Below are 18,881 nucleotides of genomic sequence, written 5' to 3' on the forward strand. Positions count from 1 at the left end.
GAATCCTTTCTACTTATAATTCATCTTTACAGTTGTACATAAACTTAGATTGATCCTCCCTATGGCAGACACATCAGAGAAAAGTTGTCATTGAATAATATATAAAACAAATGAAGGTCCAGCAACACAGCTTTTGTTGAATAGCGTAGAAATTGTCCTTTGAGGGCCAAAAAGGTGTCAAATTTAGAGAGAAAGAAAATATATTTACTAATTTATATACACCCTTTTTGAATTCTCACCAAGTCTCAAAAAAACATTCAGAAGCCTAGTTGACATTTTGCACATCTGAACTGTCGGAAATCACAAATGCAATGAATACACCAGTCTCAGATGAAATACGACAGCATGCATCCAAAACACCAGTCCCATCACATTACTTGTCCTGCATCCTTTTGCTCCAAAACTCTTTAGACTGGATGGCAGAGAGTTTACTTTGTATTCCAGAGGCTGCGGTATAGGGATATAGAAGTCAATCTAACTAGTGAAATGGAACTTTAATATTTATCAAGCAGATAGGACCCAGGTGTTTTATCTCATCTGGTGAACAGAACAGCACTGTCAAACTACAAGGGTTTTTAGTAAATAGAAAGTGCAAATGGTTTCCTCTCCATCTATCTTCTTGTCCCCTCCTTTCCCCAAAGTAAGATCCAAAAATCTTGATGAGATTGGCTTGGATGAGTGGCTGGTGAGTCAGAAGGGGGGAGGAGAAATAGACATTTTTTTTTTTAAAAACAATATTGACATCTAGAAATCTTACAGTCCTGGAGAATTTATACAGAACTGTTTTTTTTTTGCAAATATCTTACCTCAAATCTGTTTTTAACCCTTTTCATTTTCAACTTCAGAAAACAGACATGTTTCTCCCAAGGGAACAAACGTGTTTTCTTTCAAAATCTAAAGGGCATGTCAAGCAGGCTATGTGTTGAGCAGACTAATCAATGGAACCCATCCAGGCTGCCACTGCTGACCAAATTGCTATTTACATTGGTAGGAAAAAAAAAAAAAAAAAAAAAAAAAAACCACACCCACCACCCACACTTTTGAAATGAGAAGGTGCAGGAATATAATATCACTTTTGACTTAACACAAGGTGTAGGGTGGTATGTGGTTTCATGGCTAAAAAGCTTTTGGAAAAGCCTCTGAAACATTAGAAAGGACAGCAAGACTAAAATTATAGTAGGGTCTGCTTAAATGGGTGAAATTCGTGTTATGTATATGAGACTCTTACAAGGCCTGTGTGATCCTTGTGTTTAATTTAAACCTCATAATAAGAATTCAAGAAAGGCTAGATTTTGCTTCAGGAGTCCTTCCTCACATATGAACTTTAACCAAATGAGAGCAATAGCATGCACAACATTTTTGGAAGACTAAGCACAACTTCAGCTTCATTAGTTTTTAACAAGGGTTTAATAACAGTTTTATGAGCCCACCTGTTTCTTTATGTTAAAGGGGCTATTTTTTTCAAGAGGAATGAGGGTGAATGACAGAATGTTTATTTTCCACAACTGAAGAAACAAGGAACTATTAGGAAGAAAGCACTAATTACATGCAAAGCCATTTAATACATCCATAGAACTATTCTTCCTTTCAGGAGAAATACATACTAAAAAAACAGGGAAAAACACCCTGCTTACTTCCCAACTTCAGTAAGACCTTCAAATTTCTGAAGTTAATAGTTTTCTAGCTGTTTAATTTCATGGTTATTCTTTGTGAGTGTTAGAGGGAGGTTTTAACATTATGCAAAGATGCAGTGCCTCCAACCAAGTATCCCATGGACTATTCACTCCCAGTGCCGGAGAGAACCACAAAGAACCAGAGAAAAAAAATGCTACTGTGCTTATCATACATGAGCTCAGTTTGTTTATGCTATAAATAAAAGTAGATCTTGATAGCATAATTACATTTCTCAGCATTATCCTCTGCCATTCGCTTTGGAAAGAAAAAAAGGGGGAGAAAAAGTTGGCTTCACTATAATTTGTAATCAAAATGACTACACTTAGTTTTATTTCCCAGATTTCATTTCCTGTGGAGCTTTGCAGGGCAAATAGATAATATTATACCAAATCTGCAGGCAGATATTTTTCTCATGTCCCCTGCACTGTCAATGTCTAGATCACTTATTTCCCCCCCTGTGTTTTCCCCCAAATCATGACATGTATTTCTGATATTGCACTTGATCATTGAGAGAAATACCAGGATCAAAAATCCCAAGGGTGAATCAACTTTTACTTCCTCTACTTTCTCTTTCCCTCTCCTCAAATTACCCTTCCTTGCCTGACATGGGGGGGGGGGGGAAACGAAAAGTGGTTTCCCACTATGAAGAATTAGCACAGATTATGGTGATTATGGTAAACAGTGTTAATTATAGGTGGGGAAGAGAATAGTGCACCTCTCCAATCTGTTCTTGATTTCCCTCATGTCTGGCTGGCTATAAACCTCCTTTAATCTGGCAGTCCCCTTGGTGAAATCTGCACCATGGACAGCAATATTGATGGCTTCTGAGAAACCATCACAGCTGCTCAACCAAATTACATTAAAGGTCACATATCAAAGGTAATTACTGCAACATCAAAGTATTTCTATAAATTATTAAAGAACTAATATACTCTATATACTCCAGCTACTCTATGTAAAATAAGCAATCACAAACAAAACATTAGAATTTCAGGCATCTGGTGCTCGCAAAAATGCTCTTAATGCACAACACATCATGCCTAGAATTGAAGGTTAAGGTAAGGCAGAATTTCAAACCATCCACAACAACCTAATTTAAGTGGGGAATATTCAACTGATAATTTTGCTTTACATTCCATTCTAGTTTCTACAAAATATCTATCACAATTCCTTTCCACTCCAAAACAAAGTACAATAAAGACTTTATTAATCAACACATACCTGCTTGGAAGTCTTTTGATTAGTCCACAATATGACTTTATGTCCCACATAGAAATATGCTTCACATATTTCTGTCATCTTACAAAGCACATCCAGAAAGTAATTACTGTAAAATATGTGCATGTAGCCACTCCACTAAAAATACAGTGATACATAGCTAAGAGGCAAGGCATCTGAATTTGGACACAAACTCCTGATGCCTCACCATTTCCATACATTAGCATTCACATGCATATTATTAAAAATGACTCAATTCTCTGTTTTATAAGAGAAAGTACACAGCAACACTGCATGGGCAGGCAAATATACCGTTTACTGGGGAGGGGAAAAGCAACTCTATTTAACAATTCATTGTAGTATTATTTCTTAAAAATTTCTTCACAGTGAAGGTGACAGAGCACTAGAACAGGCTGCCCAGAGAGGTTGTGGAGTCTCCTTCTCTGGAGACCTTCAAAACCCGCTTGGACGCAGTCCTGTGCCACGTGCTCTAAGTGACCCTGCGTGTGCGGGGGAGTTGGACTAGATGACCTCCAGAGGTCCCTTCCAACCTCAACCATTCTATGATTCTATGATTCTTTTTTCCTATAACAGACTATTTTTCATAGTTCCTCAGTAGTACTGTTTGTGTCTCAGATGCTGGAGGGTCAAGAGAAGGTCTTATATACATATTATTTATGAACTCATGTGAATGAGAACTTAAGACTCCTGACCTTACGAGTGCTTCCTATTTTATAGTGATGAACTATGCTTGATATTGTCAGTGTATGTTATCAAATACAGTCAGGTAAGTCATAAATAATTCTTTACTACTCACATAAGAAACATAAAACAGTATCTAGGCATGATAGTTTATCAAGAGACAAGGCTGGTTTCCTTAAATAAACTACAGTGACATCATTCAGAAGGTGAGTTCAGGAACCTGGCAGAAAACTGCATGCATAGGGTTTGCTAGTAGAAAAAGGCTCTGTCCTGAAACAGGACTGGAAGTGAATGGGACAGGAGAGGTCAGAGCTCAGAACTCCTGAAAAGCAGCAGGCTGTTATTTTAGAAACAGAGGATTCTTTGTTCCCAATTCATTTTCTTATTTGGCTTACACCTTGAGGTAACATAACAAGAAAATCATTTGAGGTCAGTGTGGTCAGTTTAGACTACATGCAGCAGAAATCAGACTAGGACAGAAAACAAGTTTTCACTGTTGTCTAGGACTAGGTGACATAGTCAAAAAAAATCAAGCTGGTTGAATTTTGCCATTGTCAGAGACAACAGTTTTAAGAATTTTATGATTTCAAAGTTTCCAAAACGAGCTGAAATTCAGAAGTGTAGAAATACAAAGAAATGTTCTTTAAAAATATATATTAAAAAATCTGAGCCCTGCATAATCTTACTGGTCCCCTAACTTCATTGAGATATCGCACAGTTTCAAGATGAGACACATAGGTTTGAGCTCCATATGTGAGCTAGTAGTCCAACTGCTAATAAGGAGCAAACAGTCTCAGTGAGGACAACTGGAATTTTAGTTAGCATCTTTTAAATATAAATCACTCCATACACCACAAGTATAGCTCTTGATTTGATCCTTGCATATGTGCCACTTTCAAGCTTATTTCAGAAAATTTCAAGTAAAAATTGATACTCAAAGCATCCCTATTCAAAATGTGTTTTCTATACATTGAGCTCCATCAGACAGAGGAGAAAAATGAAAGGAAAGAATCACCTGTTAATATAAAAAACTGAGAAGAGAAACTAAATCCTAATAAGACTCAAAGCACTCTCAGTCTGGCTTTTAAGATTTTAAAAAAAAAAGTGTTGTCAGATGACAGAATAGTATTTTTAGTGCATGAAGTGTGTATATATATACACACACTTCCCCCCCCCCACATAAAGAACGACATTTAAGGCAAAAATACATACAGAAAAGCAAGTATGTGGGCATCCCCATACTGGCAAGGTAGCAAAGAGCAAGTTTGTGAATAGACTCAGGATGATAAATAAGCAGAACAGAACCAGCACTGTCTTTATCAGCATAGAGCAATGAGTGCAACACCCCTCAGCTTTTGTGGAGAAATTGTAAATAAACAGACTCAAGTTTTTTAATAGTAACTAATGAAGACAGTCTGGGGGTCAATCACCTTTCATTTTAGATACAATCTGAAACTTTCAGAATTACACTCAAATACTTGATCATTGGGTTTCAGTGACAGAGCCAAACTACCTCTTTTCTAGCCACAAGCACTGCACTCAGACGTTTCTAGCCCACGTACCCCTTCCCTCCTCCCACTACCACTAAACTGGAAACCCATCCCAGCAGGGCAGGTCTTCCCCACATAATACTGATTCTATTTTTAGTTCCACTTGTGTTGTCTGAACCTTAGATCTTGCTCACATGAATAATTTTCCTCATTACCTTGTGTTCATCTCTCTCTTCTCCTTGTCTCACCACCTTTCCAATCTGCTACAGCTGCTTGAATATTAAAGTAACCCAGTCAAACCACTTTGTCATCAGGAATGTTTTCATTCTGTGATAACTTAATGTGATCTATTTCTTGATTTCTTGCTGCTACACCTTGCCTCAAAAAAAAAAAAAAAACTGAGAGAGAGTACCTGCATTTCTAATATTTCACTAGAGGGTCAGAAGCCTAAGGCTTTTTCACACTTGAGGAAAGCTGGTAGAATTCAGCCCACAACCAGTTAATTACTTCTACCTGTTTCCTGATTAGAGCAAAAAGCTTTTATTTTTCTGCATGGAAACTACTCCAGTGGGCTGGTGGCATCTTGGTTTTATGCACAACGCAAACAGCAAGTCATTCAAGTAAGCGGATACATTCTGCTTTCAAATCCACAGTGGGAACCCCATATATAACATTTTAGATTATTAAATATAAGCGTACATATCTAAATGTGGACTCACCCCCGGCAGCGTCTTCTGTTCATGCAGTGCACTCTGGGCCTTTAGAGCAGACTCTCTTTCACAGTACGTTAGGAAGGCACAGCCTGTAAACAGAAGGCAAAAATCTCAGTAAGAGCAGTACTTCAGAGCAGACCAGTTTAAAATTGGGATATACAACAAAGTTCTTTCCCATCATCATCATCTCATCCCCAGTAAAACAGCCATAAAACTCTTCACTAGGTCAGCAGTAAAGAGCCAAGAAATCAAGATATCATTTCCTCTAAGCCCTAGTGAAAAGTGAGCAACAACATAAATATGAATGTATTTTTATTTGAACACATTTTTAAGTATCATATATGCAGGATTGTACAAAATTAATGATCTCGGAGAACTCACAGGGTGGCAAAGTGGGGCATAAGATCTTACTTCTGCTTGAGCAGCAGCATTGGAAGTAAGACCCTTATTCCCATAACATGCTCAAGGTCTCATACTCTTCTTTTGTACCAAGTACTTTAAATAAAGGGCATACAAGGACTTAGGACTTCCTACTGCAGAGGACTATACCTATTATTTAGCCTGACTTGCATCCACAAGCAATCTCCCTGTTTGCATTCACACCAGAAAGCCACCCCCCTGCACACACTGCTGCAAGCGCTCATTAGCTTCTAGCCATGCAAAGACAATCAGGGGAAAAAAAAAAAAAATCCAAAACATCCACAATGCTCTACAAATCATTAGAAAACCAGAGCCACTTCAGTATATCATATCTTTGATCCCTCCAGAAACCTATTTATCAGCTAAAGGCTAAATCCCTGTTATGGTAGGGCAGAGCTTTTGCTCTGTCCTACCTCCTCTGCCCAACCTCATGTCCCCCTTTTTGTATAACCAGTCAATGTCGCCATGTTTTGTATCACTTGTGTCTGATGTGATCAGATAATTCCTGCTTTTTGCAGTATAGTAAAAACCTGCTAGTTCCTGCAGCAAAAGATGTGCTTTTTATGCAGAGGACATTTTCTTTGAAGTTACTACAGAACATCTGCAACCTCACCAGCAACTTGAAGTGGAAGTATCACATCTTTGAAGGCCCAGGCAGCACATCCCTCAAGTTGTGAGCACCTTCTAAGAGCAGCAAAAGTTTGTTTCCTTAGCAGGTTCTCCATATCATCCCATAACCTCATTTTGGCCCACTTCTCTATGCATATAAAGCATGCAAAAGGTGAGTGAACACAAGACCATAAAGTCTCCTGGGCCCAAATCACCATTATGATCCTTCTGTTCAGACAACATCCACAGTTTCATCCTTAAAGAGGTTGGGAGCTTAGGTTCCTTAGAAAATATTAGTGAAGGAATGCAAACCTGTTTGTTTCTACTTCAGTGTTCTTAATACATTAGTATATGCAAAAGACTAGATAGGAAATTATACTTAGAGATTATTTCATGGAACTTACCCTACTCCCCTCACGATGAGGCCACAAGTTGAATTATTTTTCTAAGGGGGTATGGAAAAACAAGCCATCTATTTTTTGCCCTACTTTGTACCCTACATTGCTTTCTAAAGCTCCTTTTGGTGTATTCTAGCCAATCAAATATATTTTGCATCAACAGGTGTAAGTCATGAGCAAAGTCAACAATCAGTGAAGGATACAGAACAGCAAAAGTTTGTGCCCTCCAATTATTTGGATTCATTTCCCTCTAACTTTCAATGAATGAGGTTTCTGTTTGCATCTGCCAGATGCAAAAACTGTGGCAGAGACAGTTTACAGCTAGCAGGTGTAATGGATTGAAAAGGATCAAGTCACCCATAGCTTGATAATCAAATAGGAAACTATGCTTAAATTGAATTTCAGTGCTAAATCCCAGGCTGAGAGCTCTCTGTTGACTAGACACAATAAGAAAGGCTCCCTTTAGTAGCAGATGTGGAACAGCTGATACAGTCTAATTAGGCACATCATAGTGCATTGTTATAGAGATAAACTATGGGAGCTTTACACTGCATAATGATAGCTATATTTTTCCCCTTATCGTGATGGCCATGACAACAGTTCGGGTAACAAGATCCTGCAAATCCTACCAATTCGTGACTGTAATTCAGATGGGGTAGACAGCAGACTCCTCCTCTCTTTTTAAGAGCAACATTTCCTTCCAAGATCTACAGAAAGCGTGTGTGGGAGTAAGTTTTCAAGAGAGAATAACCTGCCTGAAGTCCTCTCCAAAGATGTTTGTGCAAGTGCTGGAAGTACCAAATTCTCAGAAACACTATCTAATAGAATTCAAGAAAACATCACTAACTCCCAAACAAGGCACTTAGGACAGAAATTTGAAATTAAGACGAGAAAAATCAAGTCAGAGGTTTGCATATGCTCTGACATCAAGTAAAACAATCACTATTTCCCCTGAAAAACATTTCTAGATTTTTTTTCAGGTTTTTAGATTGCATCATGCACAAAAATTATACTCTGTCCAGACCTTGTTAGGCAAAAAGGCATTTATTTATGAAAAATAATGATTAATTTATTTCAAGTGAATCCTGAGAGCTTAACAGAGCTAGCGAGAAGTACTATTGCAGATATGACCAGCTGGAAGAACAGAGAGCTTAATCTTTCCTGTTGACTTCAGCCTAGACTTGGACTGAAAAAGGCCTGTTTATAGGTGTGGCTTTTCTGTTGCCTTTAAATTCTTCTTTACTTTTTACATAAAATTGCTCTGGGGGGGGGGGTGGTAAGCATCAGCTAGAATAATATTTTTCAGGCAGAGGGGGCAGGAGACCTGCATGGATGAGCAGGGAGCTTGTGGCAATGCTCAAGCAGAAGGCGGCAGTATACAGAATGTGGGAAAAAAGGACAGGCCCCCTGGGAGAAATACAGCAACGTAGTCAGGGAATGCAGAGATGCGACAAGGAAAGCTAAGGCACAGTTGGAACGCAATCTGGCAAGGGACGTTAAAAATAACAAGAAAAACTTCTTCAAATATATTAACAGCAAAAGGAAGATCAGGGAAAACATGGGTCCGCTGGTGAACGGGATGGGCACCCTGGTTAGGAATAACACAGAAAAAGCAAAGTTGCTGAATGCCTTCTTTGCTGCGGTGTTTACCAAGGGCAGCCCTTTAGAGCCCCAGGCCCTAGGGACAAGAAAAGAAGCCTGGAGAGAGGAAGACTCGCCCTGGGTAGAGGAAGATTGGGTCAGAGAGCACCTAAGGAACCTTGATAGCCACAAATCCATTGGCCCTGATAGGATGCACCCCAGAGTGCTGCGTGAGCTGGCAAAGGTCATAGCTAAGCGACTCTCCAGCATCTTTGAAAGATCCTGGAGAATGGGGAATGTGCCGGAGGACTGGAAGATGGACAATGTCACACCAGTCTTCAAAAAGGGCAAGAAGGAGGACCCAGGCAACTACAGGCCAGTCAGCCTCACCTCCGTCTCTGGAAAAGTGATGGAACGGCTCATATTGGCCATTGTCTCCAAGCGCATGGAGGACAAGAAGGTGCTCAAGAGTAGTCAGCATGGATTCACCAAGGGGAAATCTTGCTTGACTAACCTGATAGCCTTCTATGATGAAATGACCGGCTGGATAGACGAGGGGAGAGCGGTGGATGTCGTCTATCTCAACTTCACCAAGGCTTTTGACACCGTCCCTCACAACATCCTCCTGGGCAAGCTCCAGAAGTGTGGGATAAATGAGTGCACAGTGAGGTGGATTAGGAACTGGCTGGATGGCAGGGCCCAGAGAGTGGTGATCAGCGGTGCGGAGTCTAGTTGGAGGCCTGTAGCTAGCGGGGTCCCCCAGGGGTCAGTCCTCGGCCCAGTCCTGTTCAATTTATTCATCAATGACCTGGATGAAGGCACAGAATGCTCCCTCAGCAAGTTTGCTGATGATACCAAACTGGGAGGAGTAGCCGATAACCCAGAGGGCTGCGCTGCCATCCAGAGGGACCTGGACAGACTGGATAACTGGGAGGTGAAAAAACTCATGAAATTCAACAAGGCCAAGTGCAAGGTCCTGCACCTGGGGAGGATTAACCCCAGACACCAGTACAGGCTGGGGACTGACCTTCTGGAGGGCAGCTCTGCAGAGAAAGACCTGGGTGTCATGGTGGACGACAAGTTGACCATGAGGCAGCAGTGTGCCCTCGTGGCCAAGAAGGCCAATGGGATCCTGGGGTGCATTAAGAAGAGCGTCTCCAGCAGGTCGAGGGAGGTGATCCTGCCCCTCTACTCAGCCCTGGTGAGGCCGCATCTGGAGTATTGTGTCCAGTTCTGGGCCCCACAGTACAAGAGGGATGTGGAGCTGCTGGAGAGAGTCCAGCGCAGGGCTACGAGGGTGATTAGGGGCCTGGAACATCTGCCCTATGAGGAGAGACTGAGGGAGCTGGGCCTGTTCAGCCTGGAGAAGAGAAGGCTGAGAGGGGATCTAATTAGTGTCTACAAGTACCTCAAGGGAGGGAGTGAAGAGGATGGTGCTGGTCTCTTTTCACTGGTGGGCACTGACAGAACTAGAGGTAATGGCCACAAACTGAAGCATCAAAAGTTCCCCAGGAACTTAAGGAAAAATTTATTGACAGTGAGGGTGACGGAGCACTGGAACAGGTTGCCCAGAGAGGTTGTGGAGTCTCCTTCTCTGGAGATCTTCAAAACCCGCTTGGATGCAGTCCTGTGCCACGTGCTCTAGGTGACCCTGCGTGTACAGGGAGGTTGGACTAGATGACCTCTAGAGGTCCCTTCCAACCTTAAGCATTCTATGATTCTATGATTTTCAAATGCTGTAACACCTGGATTGCAGTAAAACCACAGAAATCTATTACTCAATCCTGCAAGGATTTCCAATATTTCAGTTCCTGGTACATTAGGTTACAGGAAGTTTCTTTCCTATCCCCCACCTCCCTGACCCCAACCTCAACCATCAGAGCACTCAATCTGTCTATAGCATTTTCCTGCCTAGTGAAAGCAGAGCTATAGCACCTCTGACACTGCACACCTTTCTTAGGCTACCTCTTTCACTGTGAATAGTTATGCCCCTTTCAAAAAATGTTTGCTGAAGGCTCAAAGGTCAGAGTACCCAACCTCAACCTCTACTACCACAGGATACAACACCCTGAAGAGTCGAGTCTTGAAATACCAGATGAAACAACTACTAGATTTCACAAAGAATTTCTTTTTTTGTTTCCATTGGATTTCTGATAGAAAAAGTTTAAGAATGATCAGTTTTCTCCATGGAAAGCTTGGTTTTCTACAGAACCAACTATTTCACTGAACAACCATCTTGATGGAAAACCCTTAAGTAGCTCTACTTAACAGCTCATTTGCCATCAGCCATTTGTGTTGGATATGAAACCAACTTCTGAGTAAAAGGCTTCATATTCCATGATAAATCAGTTGCACCAACCAGCCCTATAGAACAGTCTTGTTTAATGAGCATTTCTAAGCACATCTCAGGGAAAGATAGAGCGAAGGGTATGCATTATTTGTCAGCTACCTTTATGGATGACAATGACAGAGTACAGTGCTTGAGAATTATATCTGAATTTGAACAAAAATCTAATTGACTAATTATTGATAATGAAGGATTTGCTCCTAGCTGTTCCTAATTTCAATTCCTTTTCTCTTAAACATGCCAAGTTTTCCAGACATGTGTCAATCAGCTGAAAGATGCTTTGGATTATTTTTCCAGATGTTCATTTGCTACCAGTGGACAACTCTTTGGGCTAGTGCATAAACACCTGGAAACTCCCAGCTGGCAATTAACTCTCAACCTATTGAACTGCAGTCTCTTGGAAACATGAAAACACATCAAGTGGTCTCCCAGGAAACAAGGTTGTTAAAGAGAAAAGGAAAATAAAAACAGGAGCTTGAGATGGAAAGAAAAAGAAAATCTGTTTTAATTTTACCTCCAGGGAATTCAATAACATAAACAATAATTGCAAGGAATACAGATGGATAAGAATTGCACTTATGGCAACCTCGAGCCCAGAGTAAGTCTCCGGAAGATTTTTAGACAAGCCTGTGAGGCAGAACAGTCAGAAGCCACATTCTCTGTGAACATCATTCATGGAGAAACAGAATTGTTTCACCCTGCCAGTGCTCAGTTCATCCAGGGACAAAAGCAGAAACTTTTCACCTTGCATCTCAGCACTCATTTCACTGAACAGGTTCATTTCCAACCAGATATTTAGTTCCTATGGCAAGGAACTGCTCACCTATCTTAGGTTTAGCTAAAGTTTCAAATGTCTACCATCCATGGCAAGAAATTCATTAGACCTGGTGTAAATGAGGAATAAACCTCTGAAAATGCCCATTCCCTGCATTGAGTGCAGACTCCAACACAACTACCTCAGATGCAGAATTTTAGCAATTTTAGGTTGTATGTTCACAGCAACAGATTCAACCAAATACCTCTAAATTTCCAGCTACCTCAAGCATGTGCTTTTTCTGTACTTTAACTCTTATTATATTGTGGCAGATTAATGTGATGCATACTGGCCCTATGAATTACTAGTTAAGGGCTTTCTCCCCCTTTCTTGTTTTAATCTGGTAGACAGCCATAGATATTCTGGCACAGACTTTTCTTTGCCTGCTGTTTAGGCCAAAAGCAAGCATTTAGTGACTTAAGACCTTATCTGTCTGATATGTTTTGGTGATATACTATTTAGTAGAACTATATAACCTCAGAAGAAGTGTACCTGTAACTCTTCTGTATTTTTGGATACAGAAGCATTGCCTGGAATTTGCGCTATATTCATGAAGATCTTTTCCAGGTATTTGCTGTATGTCTGAACAAGTCACTGAAGGTATGACCTAAATTCAATGAGAAAAATACTTACACACTTGAACAGGCTTTGGAAAATTCCCTTAATCTTTCTAGGCCTATGTTTACTCATTGGTGTTATAACAACAATTTAAAAAGTCTGTTGAGTGCTTTGAGTGTTTTGGATGAAAGCCAGAAAAGCTATAACAAATTTTGAGCTCACATGTATAAATACAGTCAAGGGGAGAATATTGTATGTAACCCAACACCACCCAGTTGCACCAAAACATAAATCAAGGGTTCATGATTTGCTCCATCATCTAATACTTCTTCTGGGAGAATTCTTGTCTCTCAGACACCGACCTAGACTAAAAGAATGATAATCCAGACTAGCTGGGATAAACTTAGCTTTTGAGAAGGTTGGTTCCAGTGGTCTAATCCAGCACATTTTATTTAAATATTTATGATCCTAGAGTATGTACAGTCAGGTTTTTTCCCCCCCACAGCTCAGCTGACAGATGATAACTTCTGAAATTACAGCATTACTTCTGATATCTGAGTGTAACTAAATTAGGAATTATCACCCAAGAAAAAACTATTACAAGGCTGTCACAGTTCTTTTCAGTTTAAGACAAACAGCTTTAAAGTTTTAGCTTCAGTAATACTCATTGACTCCAATAGTGATGCTTTCTAAGTCAGCTTTATTGTGCCTTAGACTTCCGAGTAGCACATGTACTAGTGACCTGTTACCGTTGTTAGCAGCATCTCAAAAGAAAAACCAAAAAAGTCAATTCATACAGCATCTACTATTGTAGGTCTTTTTCCCTACTGCCTTTAATGTACCTAGCTGCCCAAACACAAAGGAAGCAAAGCCAAGGGATTCACTCCAGCAGTCCCAAATAGAATTCAAGGTTCCAGAAAGTAAAATGCAGTTCAAACAACTCCTCAGGCCTTGATACTCTATTCATAACTTACACTGCTCACTAGCCACACTCCCAACTTAATGATTAGTCTTGCAAGCTATGTTCAAAGCAGCTTCTCTACATCTGTGGAAAACCGGCACTTGTAGTTAACAAGCCTGAGGTATTTATGATGCTTTGTTCACTGTGCTCATAATTATATTTAGAATATTTCTCCAAGGTGCACAAGTAGTCTTGGTGGAGTGAAGATCTATCCCCTCTCTTCAAAGCCCTAGGTTTGTGTTCTAGAACACTTCCCCTGAAATAAAAGTTTTGTCCAAAATTCACCAACTTGTTATACAGAGAAGGATTTCTTAAGAAAACTCCTACCTTAAAATCACCATCTCAGTTGCTGTCTCCCATCTAGGATTTCAAAATAAGAAGCAAGCCTTTTCCACCCCCCATGTTTAGCTATCCTAGCTTTAAATGTCTACCTTTGAAGCAATTCTCATTTGTTTTGTCTATAGTGGACTGCTCAAGCTTTAATCATTCAAGATTTTTAGGAATTGAGCTGAATTTTCTTGAGGGGACACAACCAATAAAAACTTTTGGAACTGCAAGTGCTTTATCCAATTTCTTCATCTGTTCCTCTCAGTGATTAACTACCTTCTAAAGGAACTTAACATCTTTTCAGGTGAAGAAAATTCACTTGACTAGAACTTTCTTTTCCTCCACCTTCCATGCTGCACATCCTCTGAACACTGTTTAGAGGAAAAAGATAGGAATGAAAACCTTTACAGATATCAGCTTCCCTGTCAATTATATTGCAAGGCAGATTAACATCTGAAATGCCCTGCTGTATGGAATGCTAATTTTCTTTTTCCTCTTATGTTATTTGCCATTAACCACTACAACACTAATTTCCCTACTATAGATAACTTGATAGCAGTCTATATATAAAAGCATACCTAATGCACACTCATACTCATGTACCAAAATAAAAAAATAAAAAGCTAGGTCTTGAAATCCAGAGGTTAACCACATTTACAAAAACTTAACTTGTATAAAATGCAATTATGATACCTTAAAGTGAGACATGGATATCTACAGTTCAAATTATTTTGAGTCCTTCCTCAAACTAAGCGGTACTTAATTATATTTAATACTACCCATGCAGATGGAGAGATTTGAGTAACCACTAGTGTAAATAAGTATTTCAACAAATCACTCAGCTTGATTTTGATAACATGTAGGTTTTGGATGAAAATATCAATTTTAAAGAGCCAAAATTCTCATAGACATTTTCAAGGAGTTTTGTCAAGAATGTTACTCAGGCTCAAGATACCGTTTCTGACCAAAGCCTACAGAAAGAGAAAGTTCTTCTAGGGCAGCCAGTAGTCCAGATTCTAATATGAATCAAGCAAGAAGGGTTTTTGAACCTGGGACTTCAAAACACAGAGCAAGGTGCCTGGTCACTCTTAGCTACTTGAGGAGTACTCTTTAGAACACTTCTCTGGATTTCTTCACAAGGAACTCAACAGGTAGCCTAACTCCATCCTAGTGCTGGACAGAAACACTTTTAACAAACTTCCTCTTTAGAATAAGGGAAATGTTTCCTGTTTAGATCCATGCAAGACAAAAGTTCTCCCATGGCCCTGAAAGTTCTTTACAAGTTACTGTGCTGACTAGTACTCAAGATGAGATAAGGGACAAGGTGAACCACCAACACACACCAGGTACTATTTTCCTATAGCTAAAAATGTTGACAGCTCAATTTCATCCTGATAAACCTGAGATGCATTTTATCTGAATGCTCATTGCTCAAGTCCCTGAAAGTCCAGGCCATCAAGAATCAGAATGATCAAGACTGAAAGGGATCTTTGGAGATCATCTAGTCCAACTCCTCTGCGCAAGCAGGGTCACCTAGAGCACATTGCACAGGAGAGCAACCAGGCAGATTTGACCCTCTCCAGAGGGAGAGACTCCACAACCTCTGGACAACTTGTTCCAGGGCTTGGTCACATGAGGTTTTTCCTCAAATTCATTCAAATCTTCACAAAAAAACATTTTACTTTCCAAAACAGATAGACAAATATCTAATTTCCATACATGTAGCAAACTACCACTGATAAATTACTATTAGAGCAACAGGAATGTAGATTACTGGTTAAAGTAATTCTCTACCAAAAAAAATGCAGGTAGAGTACTGCAAGTATTTTGTGTTTTGAAATGCAACAAAACATCAATTTCTGAGCAGCCTGGTCTCACTCTCTGCCTAAAAACTGTGTTCCATATTGCAAGGATGCCCCTCAGGCCTGACCCCTCAAACAATCAGGGAATGTTTTTGATTTTAAACTATAAAAATGTTGACTTCAAAGAGAAATGCTCATGATCAAGTTCTTCTCTGGACCAAGCAACAGAACTCTCTGCATTTCAGAACTTGGACACAAATGAGAAAATCAGAGCCAAACTTTGGGGAACATTCAAGTGTGGATGAAAATAAATTGGTTCTAGTTCCTACCTGATCAGGAAGCAGCCACTTTAGGTTAATGCCTTGATTATCTCTAAGTTTGACTCACTAATACAAACACATTCAATTTATTCTTTGAAGTGACAGGTAGATTATCTATTTTTGCCTTGCAGTCTCAGAACAAAAGTTAATAAAATTGAATTTCAAGTTTCACCTGCAAAAGTTAGGAATATAACTAGAAAAAACTACTGCTGAAACACTATCACATTCAGACAGTAATGGATTAAGCCTCCTTAGAATATCTGCATTAATTAAACTTTACCTGCTATTCTGGGCCCTGCCTTTTGAGTTCTTTCTATTGCTAGCAAAATACGAATAACTCTGTGTATTTTCTGGAACAGTCTACCTGCTTCAGAGACTTTTTCCTGTTTTTATTTTGATTATTAGTCAATAAGTAAAATAAGTCAAAAATAATGTTATTTTTAAATAGCATTTAAGGGACTTGGGCCTCAAAACATACCTCTATCCATCTTATCTAAACAAGCTAGATTGTTCTGTGACATGCAGCTCTCTCCCAGCCGTGCCCTTCTGCAGCCACATAAGCTTGGGTATATTACATTCAATATACAGTGCCAAGTCGAGCTACACATACTCCTTGAAAAGGACATTAACTCAGTGTGCAGGGAATCAGTTTGTACTTAAAAACATAAAGCTCGTACTTCTATCCTAAAATGATGCCAGGGTCACTCCGAGTACACCTTGTCGATAGCAATATTTAAGCTTTAATTGCAGGAACATGTGAAGTAGCTTGTACTAAATACAAATGTAGATATGTTGTAAACAGCTTCATACTTTCTTCTCTGAGACAGGGTACACATGCAGCAGGCTTCTGATATTTCTAGCTCAGAGGGGAAGCAAAAGCACTGAAAGAATTGCAAGAAATATATAATTAGAGAACTTGTGGCCCATTCAGATGCAGAATATTGTTATTGTTCTTACCGAGTTTGCCAGTACACATTTTTCAACTTGAGAAGTTGATATTGAGAGCTGAACCTTCTGGATACTTCTCAAAAATCAACTCAAGACACTTCTGTTACCTATAATCAAGCTTTCCCTCTCCCTACCTATGTAAAAAGCTATAAATAGGATGTTAACAAATTCCGTAGGGTTTGAAGTTCAAGAAGTGCTTCTAAAGCTACCTTAAGACTTTTATATTTCAAGTCAGAACCAAGCCCATAAGAATATATTTCCTGATTCCAGCTAGTGCAAAAATGAAAGTCTTAAAAGCAGCAGCTGTTCCTACAAGATGATCATCCTGAAATATTGCAAGTTTCTGGAGACTTCCAAGAGTCACATTACAAGCCAGAGAAAACTCTTGATACCATCTGGCTTCATAAGATTTCTGGAGACAAATTCAGCTGTCAGAACAATTAACATCCAAGTTCCAATAACCAGATGCTGTTTTCCATATGTTTCAACTTTGGATTATTCCTTCTGTCTGTTAAGTGATATTAGAAGCAAACGAGTATTGCCTTATCTCCCATTTCTTTCTTCCTACCCTTCTTTCTCAAAATGACTTGCTCAATTAGCTATATGCACTAGAATAGCATGGAGTAAGATCAGCTTATCTCACAGAGAGGTGAAGTGACCTTTGCGATCAACAAGAAAAGGAAATGGTGTCAGAGGTCCTGCTTCTGTTTTATTATGAATCTAGAGAGCTAGGTCCCAAAAATGAGAACCTCCACAGCTCCTGCTGCATCTTTCCCCTCATAGTTGGGGATCTGTATTTCCCAGGGATTACGCTGCCAGTTTGGTTTAGATGCTGGCAATGTCACAGCTCCCGAGAAGCTTCAACAATGAGCAATATTCAGCAAAAAAGCTCCAAGCTGAGCCATCATTATATTGCTGCAGCTTGTAATAAACAGCTTGTACTTGAATCAGGTTATCTGGGGGCTAGACATACAAAGGCTGGAAGATTTTGTTGCCTGTCCAAATCCACATGAATAGTTTGGAGTAATGGTCAGTCTTGAATCAAAACTTCTCTAGATTCTGCTTAAGTGCTGACATTGCCTTGGGGAATTTCTAATATGCTATGATTTAAGTTGATTCTTTCAGAGTAGACTAAGGACCCTAAGAATCTGTGATTCTGTGCAAGGACCCTTCTGTCTCACACTTTTAAGAACATATGCCCTTCTACCACTGCAGTATTGACTTCCTGGGCAAGAGGCTAAATACAAACAGCATGGGAATTTGACTATTCAGAGTCTAAAAATTCTAATTTTTAGAAAATGTGTAACGATGCAATCTCTGAAGTCTAAAAAAGCCAGTGAGATTAATTATATCAGGATCTGTAATTTACAAAACTTCAGCACCCTAGGTTTAAAAAGGCTCTTATCAATATGAAGTGAAGGAAGTACAATTTCCTGATGAATACAGAACTCTAGAGTAATCACTACTGGAGAAAAGTTTTGATTTTTTGTTGATCAACTTAAAAATTGGCGAACATCGAGTATGTCATAGATGGCTACAGCAAGGCTTCAGTCAAATATTTGATAAATCTTCTAGCACAAGTCTTTATTTTAAAAATGACTTGACATTAGTTCAAGTGAGCACTGTAACAGCAGAGGTACTGAGGACTGGCAGGAGGAATGTTAAGTTGTATCAAGATGGAAGAGCTATCTAGCAAAGAGGTACATCTGATCTAATTTAGCAGCATCAATATAGGAAACAAACAGCACAATAACAAAGTTCTCACGTGGAGAAGGATGGTGAGTAAAGCACAATAGATCTGAGGGCGTTCCCAGTAGAGCTCTCTAGAAGATGAACCATTCACAGCACCTTGCATAATTCCACTCAAAATACAAGTGGAGAATAGGAACAGAGACAACACACCTGAATGTTTAACAGGAGACAGTGTAAAGGCAGTAATGTCAAAAGACTTCAGGTGACAGTGGACATCTTGTGAATAATGCTTCCTCTTTTGTCTTGC

At 39.6% G+C, this 18,881-nt stretch overlaps 1 protein-coding gene across 1 annotated transcript in view; it reads right to left on the reverse strand.

Moving 5' to 3' along the window:
- Positions 1–377: 377 nt before the first annotated feature.
- Positions 378–18,881, reverse strand: part of LOC148591858 (CUGBP Elav-like family member 4) — a gene marked incomplete at its 3' end in the record, with an annotated part of 126,956 nt that continues 108,452 nt past the window's right edge. The window contains exons 2-3 of the mRNA XM_088536669.1: positions 5,804–5,886; positions 378–447 (exon numbers count right to left, since the gene is read on the reverse strand). Of these exons, the coding sequence (XP_088392795.1) occupies positions 378–447; positions 5,804–5,886 (153 nt within the window). The remainder of the gene's footprint in view (positions 448–5,803; positions 5,887–18,881) is intronic.

This window comes from Tinamus guttatus, unplaced genomic scaffold, assembly GCF_059628265.1.
Source record: "Tinamus guttatus ecotype Peru unplaced genomic scaffold, ASM5962826v1 Tinamus_guttatus_pri_ptg000693l, whole genome shotgun sequence".
NCBI classification, from domain to species: Eukaryota; Metazoa; Chordata; class Aves; order Tinamiformes; family Tinamidae; genus Tinamus; species Tinamus guttatus.